The sequence below is a fragment of the Thamnophis sirtalis genome, unplaced genomic scaffold, assembly GCF_051295495.1.
Source record: "Thamnophis sirtalis isolate CommonGarterSnake01/CBP01778 unplaced genomic scaffold, rThaSir2_p1.2 scaffold_3, whole genome shotgun sequence".
NCBI classification, from domain to species: Eukaryota; Metazoa; Chordata; class Lepidosauria; order Squamata; family Natricidae; genus Thamnophis; species Thamnophis sirtalis.
The window spans coordinates 135,363,816-135,383,698 of record NW_028261383.1 but is presented as its reverse complement, the minus strand read 5'-3'; the positions used below and the strand labels follow the sequence as shown (position 1 = coordinate 135,383,698).

Genomic DNA, 19,883 nt, shown 5'->3' with positions numbered 1-19,883 from the left:
GGCTGCATGCAAGTCAAAAGGCTTACTGAAACTGGCATTGGTACAAGAGATTGTCTATTTGCAACACACACATTCAACATGCTCAAGGTTTGGAAAGAATTGTGTTTCATCTTTTAAATTACATAGCATTAGCAGCTTCTTTTGCCTGATAGATGCAAATACTTTGCAAAACCTTTTTTATAAAGAGAAAGGGCAAAAGGGTTGCTGTTATAAAAAGTAAAAAGTTCCTTTCATAGACTCTCGTGTTTATCAATTAGCATTGGAGCATTAAGAATTCTGTTACCTTGATTGCCACCTGTTAGATAGTCTGGTTCTGATTTTAGTTCCCAAACTTCAAAGCACAAGGAGCAAAAATTACTTAGCAAGGACGATTCCAGCGCCATCAAATTCTTGTTAGTATGGTAGATCACAGCATAAGCCCCTTCCACATGCAAGGGCAACTGTTCCTAAGGTAAAGGTTCCCCTCACACATGTGTTAGTCGTTCCTGACTCTAGGGGGCGGTGCTCATCTCCGTTTCAAAGCTGAAGAGCCAGCGCTGTCTGAAGACATCTCTGTGGTCATGACTCATGAGGCCAGCATGATTAAATGTCAAAGGCACACAGAATGCTGTTACCTTCCCACCAAAGGTGGTTCCTATTTTTCTACTTGCATTTTTACATGCTTTCAAACTGCTAGGTTGGCAGACGCTGGTACAAGCAATGGGAGCTCATTCCGTTACATGGCACTAGGGATTCGAACCGCCAAACTGCCAACCTTTCTGATCAACAAGCTCAGTATCTTAGCCACTGAGCCACCACGTATAGTAGTGTTCCAACTCTGATGCAATTTCTATAGTGTTGTTCATCTTATTTTTCAGAAATATGAGAACTTGTTTCCTCTGACACATGGGGAGCAACCTCCCATAGCAGGGCTCCCTTGTCTTCTGGAAATTTCCCCACCCCAACATATCCAAGTGGATGTGATGTCTTGCTGCTACCTCCCACATCCATCCATTCCTTCAAGATGTGACTTTATAGCCTTGCAGAGGATAGGAAAATAAAGGGAAGGATGTAGGCTAATTGCTGGCTGGCTGTCATTCTATGTGTTTTACCACTGGCAGGAAAGGGAAAGGGGAAAAGGAAAGAGGGAAAAGGAGAGAGGAGGTTATATTCTCTTCGTTTGAAAATTTGTCCAGCCTGGCAGAAAACAAGAGGATAGGTTAACAAGTTAATCCAGCTGGGGCCTAGCTCAAGACATATACACCATTAGTCCCTGATAAGCACTGCACTTCTCAGTAGATAATTAGCAATTGGCCTTAATCAATAAGTTATTTTTTGTCCTGAGTAATTAATAATTACAGAGTGCCAAGTCTACAATAATTAAACTCTCTGTGCTCCTTTCTGATGATTGTAATTTCAACTTTCTATATAAACCACTGCAAGTAATGTAGCCTTTTACTTCTACCGAAGACGAGCCATTAGGACACTGGCTCTCTCTTTTTGACTTTTTTTCCCCTCCTTTCATTCTTCTGTTCCTGCTCTCTCAACTACTCAAGCTGTTATCGATCAGCCTTTCTATAGCCGGCAGAGCTGATCATGCAACAAAAGACACTGGCTGCAAACTTTGTAGGGAAATACAAGCTATTTTAATTCCTGACTCCCAAAGTACAGCCCCATAAGCTTCTGGAAAGAGCAATCCCAGCTGGAACTTTTTAAGACAAATCTGACCAGAAACAGGAGAAAGTATTTTAAATGTACAATGGGAGGGTGGTATTTTTGCAACAATACTGTAGTAACACATTACCGGTACACTCTTATATTCTTAACATCGCAATCTTTCCAAACAATACTGCCAAAATAAGTACAACTTGGATTACAAAGGTTTTTTTTTTTTACTCTAATATGCTGACATTTAACTTTTAGTCACTGGATTGATAGAGTCAAATTGCAGAGGCAATCCTATGAAAGGGAATTTTTAAAATAGCCTGAATTCATTTCAGGGCCAAATTTTATCTTTGGAATCTACCATTATCCTCCTTAATAAAGACATTTTAAGATGGATGCCATCTCAAATCAAAATTAGTAATCATAATTTGAGCTTCTCAGCTACAAACCTCACTTATTTTGCCTATTTCACATAGGGTAATTGTGACCCAGAGTTATATGTTCTGTATAGCTCTATGTAAGCTATGTGTTCAATGTCAGCTGAGGCCTGTATAGTGCTTGATTCTGGGAACCATTGAAACATTACAGAGGCAAATCTGGTAGCTGTAGCTCTAGTCATAATTATTTAATAAAAGCACATACATATTTAGGCTGCATTTATACTCAATATTTTAACTTAGAAAATGGACCACATCATGTGGGTGTTATTATTTTTCACCTGAGAAACCAACAACCATCTGTCCTCCAATATATCATCCAGAAAACAACAAGGAAAAAATATTTCAATAAACATCTGGAGAGGGACAGCGCAAATAAAATGTTCAAAAGAAAGAAGTGAATCAATCATATTCAACTTTTGAGATAATAGCTTGGAAATAAATAGCAATGGTTGAACTGTTAGGACTAGCATTTGTTGACGTAACCAACCAGTGGCCAGAACATGGTAATGTACAGGAAGGTACAACACAATCTGACTGTGGGATGAAACTTTAAGAATAATGGAAAAAACAATGAAAGATGTGCAAAGAAAAATGTGCAAAGAAACATTTAGGGAAAAGTTAGACCACTTAATCAGTTCAAAGACAGAACATGACCTTCCCTTGCTACAATCAAAATATACCCATAATAGGAGCAATTGATGATTTAGCTGAATGTTTCCAATTCCATTCAAACGTCTTATTTTATTTACCAGAAGTGTACAATCCATGCTTAAGGCTGGAAAGAGAAATTGAGTTCATTCGGATTCTATTAGAATGAGTGAGATACCATCACTTCACTCTGCCTGGCTGTATATAACATGAATAGTCAGGAGAGAAGTCAAAAGGAAGGAAGGTGTCTATATTTCATTTTCTGCTGCCTCTTCTACATGGCTAACCAACATCCATACATTATGCAACCCTATAGCTAGTTTGGAATGACTTCTTGTAGTACCACAGAGTCCTAAATCCCCAGCAAGGACCCAAAATAAATACATAACTACCTTACTGTCAAGAATATTGCTATGTGAGCTGGAATATAGACCAAGGAAAAAACAATTTTGCAAAGATAATATTCCTTTCATCGGCCTTGAAAACCAACAGGCCTTGGAAGACATTGTGAGATATGCAAAGTAACGATTGCCAATTTACATATCCTTTTTGCTTACTTATATGCTATTTTGCAAGTTTAATCCAAAAAGCTATTTGTTCAAAATACTTTTTTCCCATCTCAGTGTATAAATCCTATTGATATCTCAAGGGTCAAAAGTGGATGGTGGCTATATAGATACACTTTTCCCCGTCTGTATAAAATGTCTTGTTGATTGACTGATAAATGGCAGATTACACACCTGGTACTGTAAAAACAATTATCTGACTAACATGATTTTATTATATTTGGGATGTTCTGTTCTTTATCTCTGCATCTAGTGGGCAGTTAACTCACTGAATAGCGGGGAGGGGGAAGAGACCATGGAATCATAGAAAAGCTGAGTTGTCATGTAACTGTAAACCATGATGCAGTTTGTTTATTCAGGTTTAGCAGGCAAATTTATAATTTATGACTTAGGGCAGTCTTGCACATGGTAACCGGAAACTGCTCGCCTTTCATCCCGAAAAAAAGGCTGAAAATAAAGCCAGCTTAAGAAATTGCTGTGTGAATTTCAATCTTCAGATATACAGCTACAAGTAAGAGTGCAGACATGGCCTAGATTGAATTAAATTACAGTGGAGAAGCACACAGCTGGACTTGTGCTGAAGCAAGCTGGGAAACATCTCTTTTGAAGTGGAGCAGGAAAGTATAATTGCAGGCTGTCTCCATACCAAAATGTGGGTGGATTGAGGGGTATGTTTATTTAAATCTTCGCAATGCCACTGCTGAAGTGTTGTCCATCCATGATTAGCAGTTGCATGGGAGAAAGTTTTTGAGTGTTGAGTGAACCCAAACACTAAGGAATATATATGATGTGTTTCACACAAAGAAGACATGAATTGAGAAGACATCTATATAGTTAGGCCTTGCAGCCCTTCAGTTCTGAGTAGAAAGGAGTACTTCAGAAAGTACGGAAAATGCGAATGCAATGCAGTCTACAATCTGTTGAAGCAATCACATCTGTTTCCAAGGTTATATGGCTGCAGAAAGTAGCTTCCCTGATATAAACATTTCATTCTGGATTAAAGGTGCAGCTGCTCTATTGAATCCTGGAAGTTTGCATTCTGGCTATTGGTGAAGGCCATTTGAAAGCTTCAATGGATCTGGAATGCAGTATTTGGAGCAGTGATGGGCATGCCTTGATATGCCTGCAGCAGGAGTGTGGAACTGACGTCATCACAGCATCATCATGTGACGTATTGGGACATTTTTCCCCTTCGCTAAAAGATGGTGATTATGACCAGTACACATAGACTTCAACTTATGACCACAGTTGAGCCCAAAATTTCCATTGTTAAGCAACAAAGTGAGCTTTGCCCCATTTTATGATCTTTCTTGCCACAGTTGTTAAGTGAATCACTGCAGTTGTTAATTTAGTAATATGATTGTTTAGGCGAATATGGCTTTCTCATTGACTTTGCATGTCAGAAAGTCGCTAAATGTGATCACATGACATCAGAACACAGCAACCATCATAAATTCAAGCTAGTTGCCAAGCTTCCAAATTGTAATTGTGTCAGAGAGGCTTCAGCAGTCATGTGAAAAATGGCCATAAGTTACTATTTTCAGTGTTGTAACTTTGAACAGGATTGGGCGGCCTATAAATTTATTAAATTACAATTACAATTACAACATTCATTAAATGAATGGTTATTAGTCAAGGACTATATATAAAGTCTCAGGGACATGGTGGATCAATGGCTAAGACGCTGAGCTTGTCGATCAGAAAGGCCAGCAGTTTGGTGATTCGAATCCCTAGTGCTGCGTAACAGAGTGAGCTCCCGTTACTTGTTGCAACTTCTGCCAACCTAGCAGTTCAAAAGCATGTAAAAATGTAAGTAGAAAAATAGGAACCACCTTTGGTGGGAAGGTAACAGCGTTCCATGCCCCTTTGGCATTTAATCATGCCAGCCACATCACCATGGAGATGTCTTCGGACAGCGCTGGCTCTTCGGCTTCGAAATGGAGATGAGCACGGAAATGGAGGAAATAAATAAATGTTATTTCAAAGCACCTGGTATGCCCAAATATGGGAGAGAGCATAATGCTTCCCTTTTTGTCTTTCGGTTCTACTCTGTTATGTTGACATAACATTTACTTATTTAATTATTTCCTTGGCTCAGCTGATAAGGGAGGAGAGCTTGTGGCTTAGTGGCTAATACAACTGCCTAACATGTAAAAACAGCCCAGGTTCAAATTTCAGTAAGGGTATGGCTAGCTGATGAGAGCTAAATAGCTTGAAATAGATCCATACTAGTCTCCCTTTATTTATTTATCAGCACAAATGCAACACAAAAATGGTTTCCTGCCTGGAAGGCTCCTAGGGTGGAGCTGAAAGGAAAAAAGGGAAGCAGTATGCTTCCTCCCATATTTGGGCATACCAGGTGCTTTGACATAACATATATATGTTGTTGTTTTGTGTGTGTGTGTGTGTGTGTGTGTGTTTGTGTATACACACACACATATACACACACACACACATATATATATACACACACACGTGTGTGTGTGTGTGTGTGTGTGTGTCAGTGCTACTTGCCAGACTCACCATTTGTTCTTGTTCTCTTTTTTTTAACCTCGTTCTCCTTTTTTTACCTTGTTATTTACATTGTACTATTTGTGTTCTCTATATTGTTTGGTTTTCTTGTATGCCACCCAGAGTCAGTTTGGCGTCAGGCGGGGCCTAAATTGGATAATAAAATGAATGTTACAAAATACCACTTTCCAATCTAAAATGCACTATACATTTCCTATAGCATCTAATTAAGGTCCCAGGTCTCTAAGTGTGTTTTTAGACTAAGGAATTTAGTTTCCAAGCTACACCTCCATTTCTCCCATTCCTTTTGTGTGCTTTTAAAATTTCTGAACTACGCACAACAGCGCAGCAGTAGTTACACACAAATGTGATTTGTTCCACCATCTACAAGTCCAGGGAAATGCTATTGTGCTAATCCTTCTTCTATAGACTAACATTGGTCTTTCATAAAAAACAAACAATCATGTTTTAAACCAAGTCAGCAGAGATGGAAGCTTGCAAAATGAACAGGGGGAAAAACTTGTAGGAGAAACAGAGTAGTTAACACCTGAGGGCAAGCATAATGCTAGGGACTGCGAGGCCACTGGAGTTTAAAAAAAAAATCAGGTAAGAAAGAAAAAGGAACTCGGCAAGCACAAGTGAATCAATCATAGAGACTATCATAGTTTCTGACACAGAGCCCTTCTGGAAAATATATTGCAAGTTTATCTGTTATGCTCTGGACTTAAATTACTAAGAAATTATAGCCTAGGTGCAAAGAAGAGGCAGCAGCTAGAGCCAGGGGCATTGAGAAGGCTTTGCCTTCATCAGTGTCTGAGCAGCTATAAATTTAGAGAGGAGGAAGTAGGCTGTTATGTGTGCCTTGGATATTCTAAACCACAGGGAAAGAACCAGAGACTCTCCCATAATCATAGAATGATGTTCCCGAAAGGGAGGAGGGGGTAGCACTGTAGGAGTCAGAGCAAAAGAAGGCAACATTTGAGGGCTGAGTCAGCCTCCTGAACTTTCAAATAGCTGCAGCCATTCATTACAGTATTTTATTTTACAATGTTTACAACAAAATCCTGGCAAACTCTGGGCAGAACACCACAAGGTCAAAGACAACAATATAAAAACTCAGCACAAATTAAAATAGTAACGTGGTTACAATACAAATGAGCAAACAATTATGAAACAGTATGAACAATTAGTATAAGCAGTATGAAAAGAGTCTATTGGAGTTGGGCGGGCAATAAATTTAAAACTAATAATTATAATTAGATATCAGAGACAGCCTTTGAATTAACTTAGCTTGGAATCAAATCAGAGGTGGTATTCTGCCGGTTTGCCCCAGTTTGGGCGAACAGGTAGTGGTGGCGGCAGGAGGCTCCGCCCACCCACCCCAGATGTCATCACTGATGTTCTGTGCATGCGCACAAGCACCAAGTGCGCGTTCCCGGTTCCAAACCGGTAGTGAAGATGAGAGCATTTCATGCCTGAATCAAATGCACATTAGATCAAAAGTCCTTTATCTTGCTTGGGGTCATTCATACCAGATGGGGAGAATATTCCACAGAATAGGGGCTGCCACTGAGAAGGCCTATTTCCTAATCCTCCTCACCTCATGTTTTTTGGGAAGGGAGCTGCAACAGGCGCTTTCTGGATCAGTTCACTGACATTTCACTTCTAGCAAGGCATGGCTTAATGTATCTTGGTCTTTGCTCTGAAATTTGGCCATTTTGCTGCTGAATGTTGGTGGTGCAATAATTTCAGAGGACTAAGTGCAGATACCTACCCTTGAGCTGAAATATAGAAAGAGGGTGAGTCATAACTGGAAACTTAATAGCCATGTGTGGAAAGTGATCCGTACCTGAGTGAGGAATAGACATTTTATTCTGAGAGCAACTGCAAGCAGATGCTGAAGCACTTACGGTGCCAAGGTCACTAGAACAGAACAAAATACTATAGCATATTTGCCTTTCTGCCTTTCTCCCTGCTTCTCTTTCTTGTCTTCTACGTTCCTTACCAAACTCATCAAAGGAAGGCTTTTATTCCTTTGCAACGCTCCTTCTGGCACAAATATTGTTGCTCAGCAGCATCAAAATCATTAAAAGCGATTGTAATTCAAAGACTCATTATCAGCTGAGAGAATCCTCAAGCAACTTTCCTCTGCAACCTGGAGGGGGCAGCACACACAGCAACTGAAGTAATTCCTAAAGAAGATATAGTATTCCTAGTGAAGGAATCAAAAGTGTTCATTATAGTAAAGTGTTGCAGCACAACGGCCAAGCAGCAGCTATCATGCTGCTTACTCTGCTTAAATCTCTTTTATCATATATTCTCTACCCCTTAAACCTATAGTTCTTGCTTATTTAGGAATAACCGAAGCTTTATTTTGTAGATATTAAAAGAAAACTCTAAAGTCCTAGCTATGGTAGGTTCTTTTGGAAAAAATCTCTCTGACAGAAAAACAGGAATTGGGTTACTAGATTTATCTGCAAATTTGCCTGAGAGAATTGTGAATACTAAATACGGTAACGTTTGTTTCTTCTGAGTAAATGACTCAAAAATTGGGCTGCACGTTTATTTGACTTTTGACTACAAGCACATATTTGTACATGTAAATCTGTGTTAAGAGTTTTTGGCTGTACAAACAATTGTGGGATTTGGATGTGATGCCTGGTGCTTGTAGACAAGCTAGAATTGATTCCTGTAATTCATATCCGGTAGATGGAAGCTGAAGCTCAACACATCTGGAGAATTCCAGGCTGGGGAAAACCACCCTGTATTCACGTGGTACACAGTGCTTGAATGATACATAAATTTGATGGCTACATTTTAGTATATCACGTTGTGGTAATCAGCCAATGTGATTGGGTTATTATGGCTTAATGGTGCTGCAAATTCACCAGTTGGACTGTCTGATAAATACAACCTTCACCATACCCTTCTTTTCAGGTCTCATGCCCTGATTTGGTTAATGCACTTTTCAGAACTACATCTTACCATTTAATACCAATGTGGAACTGACTATACCAGTGGTCAACAACTGGTGGTCCGTGGACCACTGATGGTCATGAGAAATTTTTGGTGGTCTGCAGAAAAAATATTTGCATTTTTAATATTGTACTAAATACTATTGATCTTTTTAAAAAATCATATTAGTAGTCTGCGGGATTTAAAATTATGAATTTAGTGGTCCCTGAAGTCCAAAAGGTTGGTGACCCCTGGACTATACCAAGCAATCCAGCTTCATTAAACATAGTTTGAATTTGAATTATTGAAACTAACCACACTTTGGATATTACAGAAAACTGGAGTTAAGCCAAAATGTAATATAGGTTTTTGAACAACATTTTCATGCCAAAATATAAATAGATTGCAGTGAAAGTTAGGCAGTTCCCAGACTCACTGAACTACAGATCAACAAGCTGTTGATGCCCACATTTAGTAAACTGCAATAAATAATGCTTGGCTATTGACTATGTTAGGGACCCAGTGGCTCAGTGGCTAAGACGCTGAGCTTGTCGATCAGAAAGATTGGCAGTTCAGCAGTTCGAATCCTTAGTGCTGTGTAACAGAGTGAGCTCCCGTTACTTGTCCCAGCTTCTGCCAACCTAGCAGTTTGAAAGCACGTAAAAAACGCAAGTAGAAAAATAGGAACCACCTTTGGTGGGAAGGTAACAGCGTTCTGTGCACCTTTGGCATTTAGTCATGCTGGCCACATGACCACAGAGGCGTTTGTGGACAATGCTGGCTCTTTGGCCTTGAAACTGAGATAAGCACCGCCCCCTAGAGTCGGGAACAACTAACACTTATGTGCCAGAGGAACCTTTACCTTTACCTTACGGGCTATGTTGTCTGGAGCCAAAGCCTCAAAAGAACAACATGTTGCTTATTTCTACCTTGCCAGTGGTTTCCCATTTATTTATTTAGTGCATGGCATGCCATACATGGTTGAATTTCTTGTTGGAAACTGTCCTATTCTGGCCCTATAAAAGCAGTTAAAACCTGAACTGTAAATGTCTGCCTCTCTCTTTCCTCCACCACCTCCACTCCAGTTCCGACTCTCTTTGGAAAATCAAGGAGGAAAATGGTTCCCCTGAACTTCCAAGAACAGCACATTCCAAACAAGCACAATAAGGGTTCTGTGCAGGCTGAAGTGTTACCTCTTGATAGATAAGGAGTGGATGAAAAAAAAATGTCAAAAAGATAGATTTATTTCTTAGAGGAATGAATAGACGCAAAACAAGCAACAGTTTTCTTGACACTTGCAGAGACATCAGAATGGCCTTGGGTAAGGCGCTCTGAAGTCAAGACAAAAAAGAACTTTCAACCGACTGCATTTCCCATCTGTTGTCCTATATTTATTACTTTGGGGAGGAAGAGGGTTCAATGAAGCAGTTAAAGTTGCATCCAGCTTCAGGCAGAAGAGAGCATCTAGTCTCACCTTCAGTAGGACACTCTGATTTTAAAACTAAAACAAAACCAAAGCCAAAAGACGCTCCAGTAATTCCAAGCCCTGCCACATCAGTCGGGGCTGATAAATACAGGCTTCTTAGTTTTAGCCATGGCTGGGAGAGTGTCCCTGAGGGCAATAGCCCCTGCAAAGGGAATTTCCTGCCGCACAAGCTACTGAAGAACTAGAGGTGAGTCCTTTCAGTTATACTTTCAATGTTAGACATTGAGAGAGGAATAGGCTAGCCAGTTTTACAGCTTTGCAAAGTGTTGCCTGGACTCTCCTCTGAGAGAGCAACTGTCCTCTCAGATCACTGGTTGGACAAGATGTTCAAAAAAGAAAATGGCTACCGAAGCTGATCTCTTGCAGTCAGAACAGCACTGAGGGAGAGAGGGACAGAGGCCAGGAGGAAACTCCATAGATGACTGCTCCTGACAGTAGCTCCTCAGGATTACCTTGTGTATGCACTCTAGAGCAAGGGCCTCCAACCTTAGCAACTTTAATACTGATGAACTTCCAACTCCCAGAATTCCTCAGCCAGCACAGCTTTAGACCAGTGATGGCTAACCTTTTTGTCCTTGCATGCCGAAATTATTCGTGTGTGCCCGACAGCACATGTGCGCCTGCCCACACCCACAATATAATGCACTTCCCCTTGCATATGTGTGCTTCCCCCTGTAGTCCCCCCCATACATGCACCCCCCGTGCCCCGTTTTGGGTCTAGCAGGCCTCCCTGAAGCCTCCTGGGACCAAAAACAGATCACGGGACTGCACCCCTTGCTGTTCCCGTGCATACGTGTGTGCCCCCCACCTCTGCACATGTGTGCCTGACCTCCTGCATCTCCTGCATGCACATGAATTTCCCACATGTACTGCAGAGGCCCAAAAACCAGCAGGCCGATGGGAAGCGTGTACGCATGCACAGTGGAGCTGAGCTGGACAGCTTGTGTGCCTGCAGAGAGGGCTCCGTGTGCCACCTGTGGCACTCCATCACGGCTCTAGACTGTCTATATGGAAAGCCTGTTGCTGGCATGTCACTTGATGCTGGATCACCTGAAGCCAACCTTAGTCTGCCTCAGCAACAGGTGATAAAATTGGGGCTGCTTAGTGAGGATGTGTCTTCAACAGACATTACCTGGGCAGCTTCGTGTTGCAGCAATCCGCAGCCCACTGTCCCAAGTTGCACTTCCAGAAATTGGAGAATATATATTTTTCTAGACTGTGATTTATTGGACATGTAGTTCAAAGCATCTAGAGATCCCTGAAATATTGTATATTTAATTATTTTTGAATCCCTAGATCTCCCAATCATCGTCAGGCATTTTGAACCCTGGTTAGAACCGGTCATGTATCAGTCTCATACATCTATGGTGAATCTTTTTTCTCCCAGCTGTAAAATAGGAACTGAACCATTTTTTAACCTCACTATGGTATGAATAGGAAAGAGAATCAACTTTACTCAAGTAAGAAAAAATACCTCTTATCAACATTACTTCAAAGGAGAAATAGGATGTTTTCAGTTGCCTTTGATTTGCTCACACTATTGGGTCTATTTAGTTCAGGAATACCTATGCTAATTGGTAGCAATTTTCTATAATTTTATTTTTTATACAATTTCAGACAGCTATTTTAGTTATCAGGGATTTCATTCACTCACTCACTCATTCATTCGTTCTACTGGAATGCTGCCAAAATTAATATAGACTCATGGTGCTTTACAAAAAATATCCATAAACAGAATGCCCATAATAAATATAAATAAATTAAAAATAATAATCAAAATTTGAAAATACTAACTTATAATACTGGTAATAATGAAAATGCAATTATAATCATCTAAATGGACACATTAGTAACTCCAGGTGGCTTAGATTTAATTTCAACCTATCATCGCATCTAGTCTTAGACAGGCTCCAAAAACCAGGACAAGAGTTCTATTACATCTCTTGCATGGTCTGGAGTCGTGATATATAACTAGGTATCATTGCGTATTGACAATATTACATCTCAGGCAGATGGATGACCTCTGCCAGTGATTTTACATAGATGTTCAACAAATGGGAAAGGATTGATATGCGGAAGACTAGGGGGGGGGATCTCTTTAGTGCCTCTTGCAGGTCTAATGCAGTCACCCTCTCTCCCAAATAAGAATTGATAATCTCCCAGAACCAGCCAGCTATACCTCGCCTTGTTCTCTGAAGGAGCCAGGAGCCAAGAACACAGATGATGTAAATAAGCTAGGGTGCTGATTTCGTGTCCTCTTTATCAGAATGCATAGGCCTCAATGAATCCCAGATAACATGGCTAAACCTTCTTCAGTCAGCCCACTGGACCCTATCCACAAGGAGTCAACATTTTGATAAATTTGAGTGCCTTTGTTACAAGATGCTACAAAATGGTTGAATAGCCAGAAAGGATCCAGATGGCAATACCCAACAGAGTAAGGGAAAAGAAGTATTTATTTATTAAATTTATGTGCCTCCCATCTCATCTAGAGGCGACTCTCGATGGCTTACAAACATTAAAGCCAGTAAACATTAAAAGGATAAAACAATAAATAATAACTTGTCACTAAACTAAAGGAGGAGAAAGGAGCACAAAGAACATGGGGGGAAAATGGGATCTTCTTTTAATCTGATACCACCTCCAGACAGAGTTATATGCTTTGCCTCCCTTACTGCCCTGAATCCTGGCTAGTACCTATGCTTGGTAAGATTCATTTTCAGGGTTGTATATGGGATGTTGAGTATGAAAAATTTTACTCTCCTTCACTGAGCCTTTCCTTTCATATTTGCAACACAGTGCAAATGCACCACGTGTACACTTTTAGATGTTTATTTAGATTCAACTACATATGGTTTATTTAGATGTTTAGATACATTGTTTGGATGTTTATTTAGATGTTTAGATAAACATAGTTTGTGGACTACCATGCTATAAACAACATAATAAATGTGCTATGCAAAGTCAGACTATTTGCCTACTTAGTTCAATATTGTCTCCTGTGGTTCTAGCCCTCCAAAATCTCAGGCAGAACTCCACCCACCCACCCTCATTTTCTTCCATCTGATATTTTATTAAATTGGAGATGTACTGACATGCAGGTTTGTTGTCTGAAAATAATGGTCATATTTTCTCCAGTTTCCTTCTGAAGGTCAACCTATTAAAATCAGCAGGTAAAGCTGTTCATAACTTGGAGATAAGTATTATCACCTGCTATTTTCAACAGGTCAAACTAATATTAACACACAGAAAAATGACCAGTAGAAACCAAAGTTGGTTCTTCTGTTCTTAAATAACACGTATATTAAAACTCTGGTGACATTACTGAATTATCTATAGTAGGTGTGAAACAATGTGTTAATTCTTATTGTGGCATCTCCCAAATATCACGAAGATACTGGACAGAAATGGCTAAGCATCCTAAAATTACATATTTTCTGACATTATTTGCAAGGCAAAATGAGGACCCAGACTGTTAGTGGCAATATGTTGACTCTATAAACTGCTTAAAGAGGGCTGTAAAGCGGTATATAAGTGCTATTGCTAAAATGGGACCTTTTCCTCAGAAGTCACGGAGGTATATTTCTGGAAGTTATTAAGGAATAGGGGAAATGTGAATAGTATAATTACAATTGCTGGTCCTCCTCTCTGTGAATATACAGCACAATATGGGCACAGATATAATATTCCTATTGAGCTATTCTTTATTCACAGCACATATAAATGATGCAAACACCACAAAGGTAAGAGAATATCTCCAAAAAGCTTCACAGGAGAAACTCCTTTGCATCCCCAAACTATGCCATAAAATGAAAGCATTCTCCATCTCCTCTTGCCTTTTCACATCATATGATGTTTCCAAGAGGCTTCATTGGCTAGTGGAACCAAATCAATGGTCTCTGCTTAGAGAGGGAGTCTATTTATGTATTGCATTCAGATAACAGAAGTAGCTGAAAATAGTCTGCACAGTATAAGAGCATTCCAGAGGCAATTAGCTTATCAGTAGGTCCTGAGGTAGTTTGTGGCATTTGCCAACTCATGGGCTGTCATGGAAGGATAGCCTCCAACGATCTTTTCTCAATGACATACTTCATTTGACTCACACTACTGATAACAAGGCTCCAGCCAGCTCTAGGATGAAGGAAAATGGGCAGAAGGGTATCAAATATAGTGGTTGGTGATTTGGGAGAGGATGGAAAGACAGGAACGATTTTAGCAACTAATATTTGAATATACCTGACCTTCCCTCCTCAGGACTGGGATGCAAACATCTGAGGATCCTTAGATTGCAGTGAAACACAAAAAAATCTGACTGCCATCTAAGTGGCTATCCAGATTTTTGAAGCCTAGATCTGGTAACTCTGCCAAATGATTGGTAAAATGATTGTTTTTCTGGAAGAGGCATTCTATATCATCTCACTGGAGTGGATAACTACAATAAATCTATATAATCATATAATAAGAAAACAGAGTTAGTAAAGCAGCAAAATACAGTCATTCAATGGAATAAAAACAGCACATGGCTTACAAATGCATCATGTATTTTCATTCATTGAGGCGTCTGCCATCCTCCTTATCCACATTTTTTGCCGAATTGTCAAGAAAGAAGTTGTGCATCATTTTTGCGACACATCTCTTTGGTAACAAATTTTCCAGGCTTTGCAATAAGGAGCCTCAGAAATGCATTCATCATATAGGGTCCTGAAAGAGCTCCTGTGATCCTCCCTTGTTTCCGAACTCCCTTGTGGTGTGAGCACCAGCAGCTTCAAACAGGTCCATCCTCCTGCCTTGTGACTTTAAATTCTATTCATGCCTTTATTGTTATCTTGACAGGTCAAGAGACAGAAAATGAGGAGCGAAGGTGTTTGGATGAGATATATGCACATTGTAAAACCTGCTCCAGTTATTTAAAGCGAGTATTTGGATAACTAACCAAATATTGGATTAGCCCAAAGGGTTTGGAAAAAAAGGGAGGAGGGGAGCAAGGAAACCTCAGAAAGTCTTAAGACCACCAAGGTTTTGATACTGTAAAAGGAAAAGAGAAAAAGTCTGATTATAAGAATTGGCCATAAGACAAATCAAATCTTTATTGTGGCTACTAGTCAGGTAAAAAATGAAATTTAACTCCATAAAGTAGTCAACTTAATCTTTCTGATTCATGCTGGATACCAAGAATATCCATATGTGATAAAATATATTTTTTTAAAAACCTCTGCTTTAATTTTTTCTCCTTCATTTTCTCTCTTACACCCCCTAAATAATTTTCACTGTTTCTTTTTGGAGGACACCCCCCTTCCTTTTGTAAGCCACCATATCATTTAAAAGATCTTTTAACAAAGTGGGTTTAAAAAAAATAAAGACCTGGAAAAGACAATCCCCTGTCCACATATTTGTTTGGCAACCTGTCTTTCCCCTCCCCACCCCACCCCAGCGCTACAACAACAACAACTGGGATATAATCAGAGTTGTGGTCCCAAGGACTCTGGAGAGCCTCCAGCTTGCGGGTACAGTATCTGTGGCCATGAAATACTGGCGATCTCAAGGGAGGGACGGGGGGACGAGAAGGGGATGTGGCAGGTCTCGGTTTCTTCAGCCCCGCCCGCCGGAATGCCTCCGAAAAGAGAGAGAGGGAGGGAGGGAGAGAGAGAGCGCCCTGTTTTGGCTTCTCCAGCCAAATCCGCCAGGCGCATCACTCCAAGCCGAACGTGAAGCTGAGGACGCGGGAGGAGGCGGCGGCGGCAGGAGAGAGCGACCGAAGCCTGAGGCGTGGAGGCGCAACGACGCCCCTCGGGCAAGCCTCCTACTTCGCTCCTCCAGGCTGCTTTTACAGGCCGGCCCACCTGTAAGCGGCGTCTGAAATGCGTTTCTCTCCTTTCAACACACTGGTGGGGGGGGGGGGAGAGAGAAAAAGAGGTCAACCTCATTCACTCCCGCCTTTTTCAGCACCGCGGCGGCGGCTTTATTTTTGGCGAGGGAGAGCGCGCGCGTCTGGAGGAGATTCCCGTCTCTCTTTCCATTCCCAGGTCTCCCCACCCCACCCCCAGGCTGGATTGGGTCTTTCTCCGCCTCGTTCTTCTCTTCTGCACCTCTCTTAAAGGCTGCCCCACGTGTTGCATTCGGTACCCCGGGAAGTTCTCTCAGTATCCCAGCCGGCTTTGGTAGTGTGGTATTTAACTCCTCTCACACACGCGCTCCCCAACACGCAAGTATGCCAACAAAGGCAACGCATCTCCCTCGGAAAAAGCCGCCGCGGAAGCCCTTTTGGCTGCCCGCGAAGGAAAAGCTGCCGAGTTTCTCCCGAGGCGGAGAAGGCTCGGGCTTTGAGAGAAAGCCTTCAGCCCTGAGGATACACGTTTTATTAGCCTAGCCTAATTCTTCCTCAGAGACTGCGCAGCCCAATCCTGTGTATTTGAGTAGAAAATAAACACCACGCTTTCGCGCTTGCTCGGATTAAGTCTTCCGAAGCTCACTGTTGAGTTTTGGTGTTTGGTTCTAATGGAGATACCATCCAACAACGGGTTTTAGATTTCTCCCCCCCCCCCCCTATGAACTGAGTGGCTGTCTTGTTTCACCTTTTGGTAAACTCGAATGCAAGTAGGTGTAGACCCACTATGCACACACTCAAGACACCAATACACACCGGGGTTATTGTTTCTACTCTACTGCTCCCCAACAGCCCCCCACCCCCCGTTTCCTTTTAAAGATCTTGTTATCTTTCTTAAACGTCTGGCGTCTGCTTCTCTCCTCGTCTCTCTCTCTTCCACACTTTGTTTTGATCTCTTGATCACTTTTGAGTAAACGTTTCAATCCTGCAAATCACCAGACACAAAACTTCCCCACGACTCCTCGTTCGCCCCTCGTACCCTCTCCATCGTCAAAACAAATCGCCGCCGCTTTCCAACCCCCATCACCTCAGTGAAAACACAGATCCGACTAAATTGGGGTGTGTGTGTAGAAAGTCGCCTTAAATTCCCAGGTCCTCCACAACCTTTTTATCCACCTCGCCCCTTCCATTAACCAATCACAAACGGGGAGGGGGAGAGAGTGAGGAATCGACCAACTTCATTACGCTTTAACTCCTTGGAAAAAGTCAAAGGCATCCCTCATCCGAGGTATTTGCAGGTATCGCGTCGGTTGCCATCCAGCTGCTCCCGGGAACTTTGCCCCCCCCCCCGGGTGTTGGCACCCACACGTCCCCCTCGGGACTACAAAGACAAAAACAGCCCGTGGGGACTCCGTCACCAGACATCCCCCCTCGAATTACCTTGGCCTTTGACCGAAGAGATGCCCAGAAGAGCGAAGAGCGCGCCACACAGTATCCTTCCGCAGCTGCCAATCCCGGCCATGGTTCCCAGAGGCGGAGCAAGGCTGAGGATGGAAGAGAACTTCTGGAGTTTGGGGAAGGTCTTGTGAAAGGTTCGTCCACCTATAAATCCCGTGTATTCGCTCCTGGCTTGCCTTGCAAAACGGGCCGGAGAAGATTTGCGACGTGGTAGCGATCTTCCGTCCTCTCACTTTTACTGACTTCTTGGCCAGATCGCCTTAAGACCCTCGCTCCATTCCCAAGAAGGCTCGGCGAGAATCGGGAGGGGGAAGAGGGCGATTTTAATCCCGGTCACCCCCTCTTCCCCGATCAATTCTTCCCTCAAAGTCTGAGGAAGAACGGGAGACTGCGACATCGGTCATCAGCCCCACATCGCCATCCTTCCAAAAAGGCTTGGCGGAAAGGGAGAAAGGAGAGAAAACAAACGATCCTGCACTGCGGGGCAGAATCGGCAGCAGCCGCGGATAAGAAGGAGAAGGAGGCGACGTCGCCGCCGCGTCCTTGGGACCGCAGAGGCTCAACAGGGTGGATCGGTAGCGGGAGGTGGAAAGGAAGGGAGAAGTCTGGATTATTCAGAGGTCCGAGCTCCCCCAAAGATACTTGGAGGCTTCGGGAAGGAAAAGCCGTGTGGAGCGAGCGGGTAGCGGTGGCGAGAGATCCACAGTCACACCTACCAAATCCCAGAGGGAGGAGCGAAGTTTTCTCTCGGCAAACGGCGTTCAGGGCCGAAGGAAAAGTTTTGGGGAGGGGGAATCCGGTCTGGGGTCTTTCTCCCCTCCCCGAATCCTCCTCAACTCGCCTTCGGAGCGGTTCTCATGGCGGGAGGCAGCGGACTCGCCTCTCTCCAACATCCCGAAGGCGAGCCAGCCTGGGTTTGGAAGACAGCCGCCCGGACGTCTCTCTCCCTCTCTCTCTCTCTTTCTCTCTCTCTCTCCAGGGTAGGAGACTCCGGGCTTCTCCGGCGGACGCGCTTCACTTGCTACCCTCCCGCTCCTGGCTCGGCAGCAGAGTGAGCCAGGATCAGCAGAGCCAGGAGCGGCGGCAACCTCAGCCAGGGATAGGCGGAGGAAGAGAGAGGCCGGCATTGCCACCTAGTGGCCCACGCCGGCAACAGCGATCGACGCGCGATCCGCCAAGGCAGACGGCGACGCCGGTCCGCTGTGCCGTCGGGCTCGGTAGAGCGGTTGTTAAGGGGAGCGTCATTACGAGCTTCCCCCCCCCCGCCCCAGTCCGCACGAACCTGTACGAACGGCACACCAGCACGCACCCTTCCTACCAACAACGACCCCTTCAGAAAAGCGCCCAGCTGGTACAAGTTTTGCATTTGAGTTGGGTCCCATTGCTTCGGATTTTGGGAAAATCCGAGACTGGTAGTGACCAGGGGTTAAGTTTTGTATAGATGTATAAAACTGATGGTACAAAAGGGACGCGGTGGCTCAGTGGCTAAGATGCTAAGCTTGTTGATCAGAAAGGTCGGCACTAGCGCCACGTAACAGAGTGAGCTCCCATTACTTGTCCCAGCTTCTGCCAACCTAGCAGTTCCAAAGCATATAAAAATGCAAGTAGAAAAATAGGAACCACCTTTGGTAGGAAGGTAACAGCATTCCCCGTTTAGTCATGCTGGCCACATGACCACGGAGACGTCTTTGGACAGCGCTAGGTCTTCAGCTTTGAAACAGAGATCAGCACCACCCACTAGAGTCGGGAACGACTGTGTGAGGGGAACCTTTACCTTATAAAACTGAGGAAATTGTTTTATGCAAATAATCCAGGACTCCATATGTTTCTCTCCCCCTCCCCCATATCAAACTAAATCAAAAAATGATATTTTGTATGGAGTCATTGGCCCTTTCTGAGCTTGGTTGCTGCTTGTAGGCATTTCATTACAGGTAGTTCTGTATTTATGACTGGCTGCTTAGTTACCATTTCAAGTTACGTAGAACCCCCCCCCCCCTTAAAAAGATACTTATGATTGGGATGCAAAATTCTGATAGCTGCCCCACCACCTTGAAGTTACTGATTCCATTTTGAGTGTATTTATGGCCATTTGCAATTTTGTGGGGTCACATGTGCACAATGTATGACGTTTTTTAGTGGAAACCACCATTTACTTCTGATTTCCAGCAAAAAAGCACCCATTGCAGACAATGGTTTTGCTTAACAAACTGGCATTTGCTTAACGATTATGTTGATTTCCTAAACAACCTCTGCAAAAAAAAAGTAAAATCAGGTTGGTCGCATGGTAACCTGCTTAATGACCATCACAACTCACAACCATAATTCCAGGCTCAGTTATGGTCATAAATTGA

At 42.8% G+C, this 19,883-nt stretch overlaps 1 protein-coding gene across 2 annotated transcripts in view; it reads right to left on the bottom strand.

Moving 5' to 3' along the window:
* The window catches only part of SDK2 (sidekick cell adhesion molecule 2), a 451,341-nt gene extending 432,849 nt beyond the window's left edge, over positions 1–18,492 (bottom strand). For both annotated transcript variants that reach the window (XM_087710186.1, XM_087710187.1), the window contains exon 1: positions 17,515–18,492. In XM_087710186.1, coding sequence (XP_087566312.1) covers positions 17,515–17,596 — 82 coding nt within the window. In that variant the 5' untranslated portion in view covers positions 17,597–18,492. The remainder of the gene's footprint in view (positions 1–17,514) is intronic.
* Between the last annotated feature and the right edge of the window lie 1,391 nt (positions 18,493–19,883).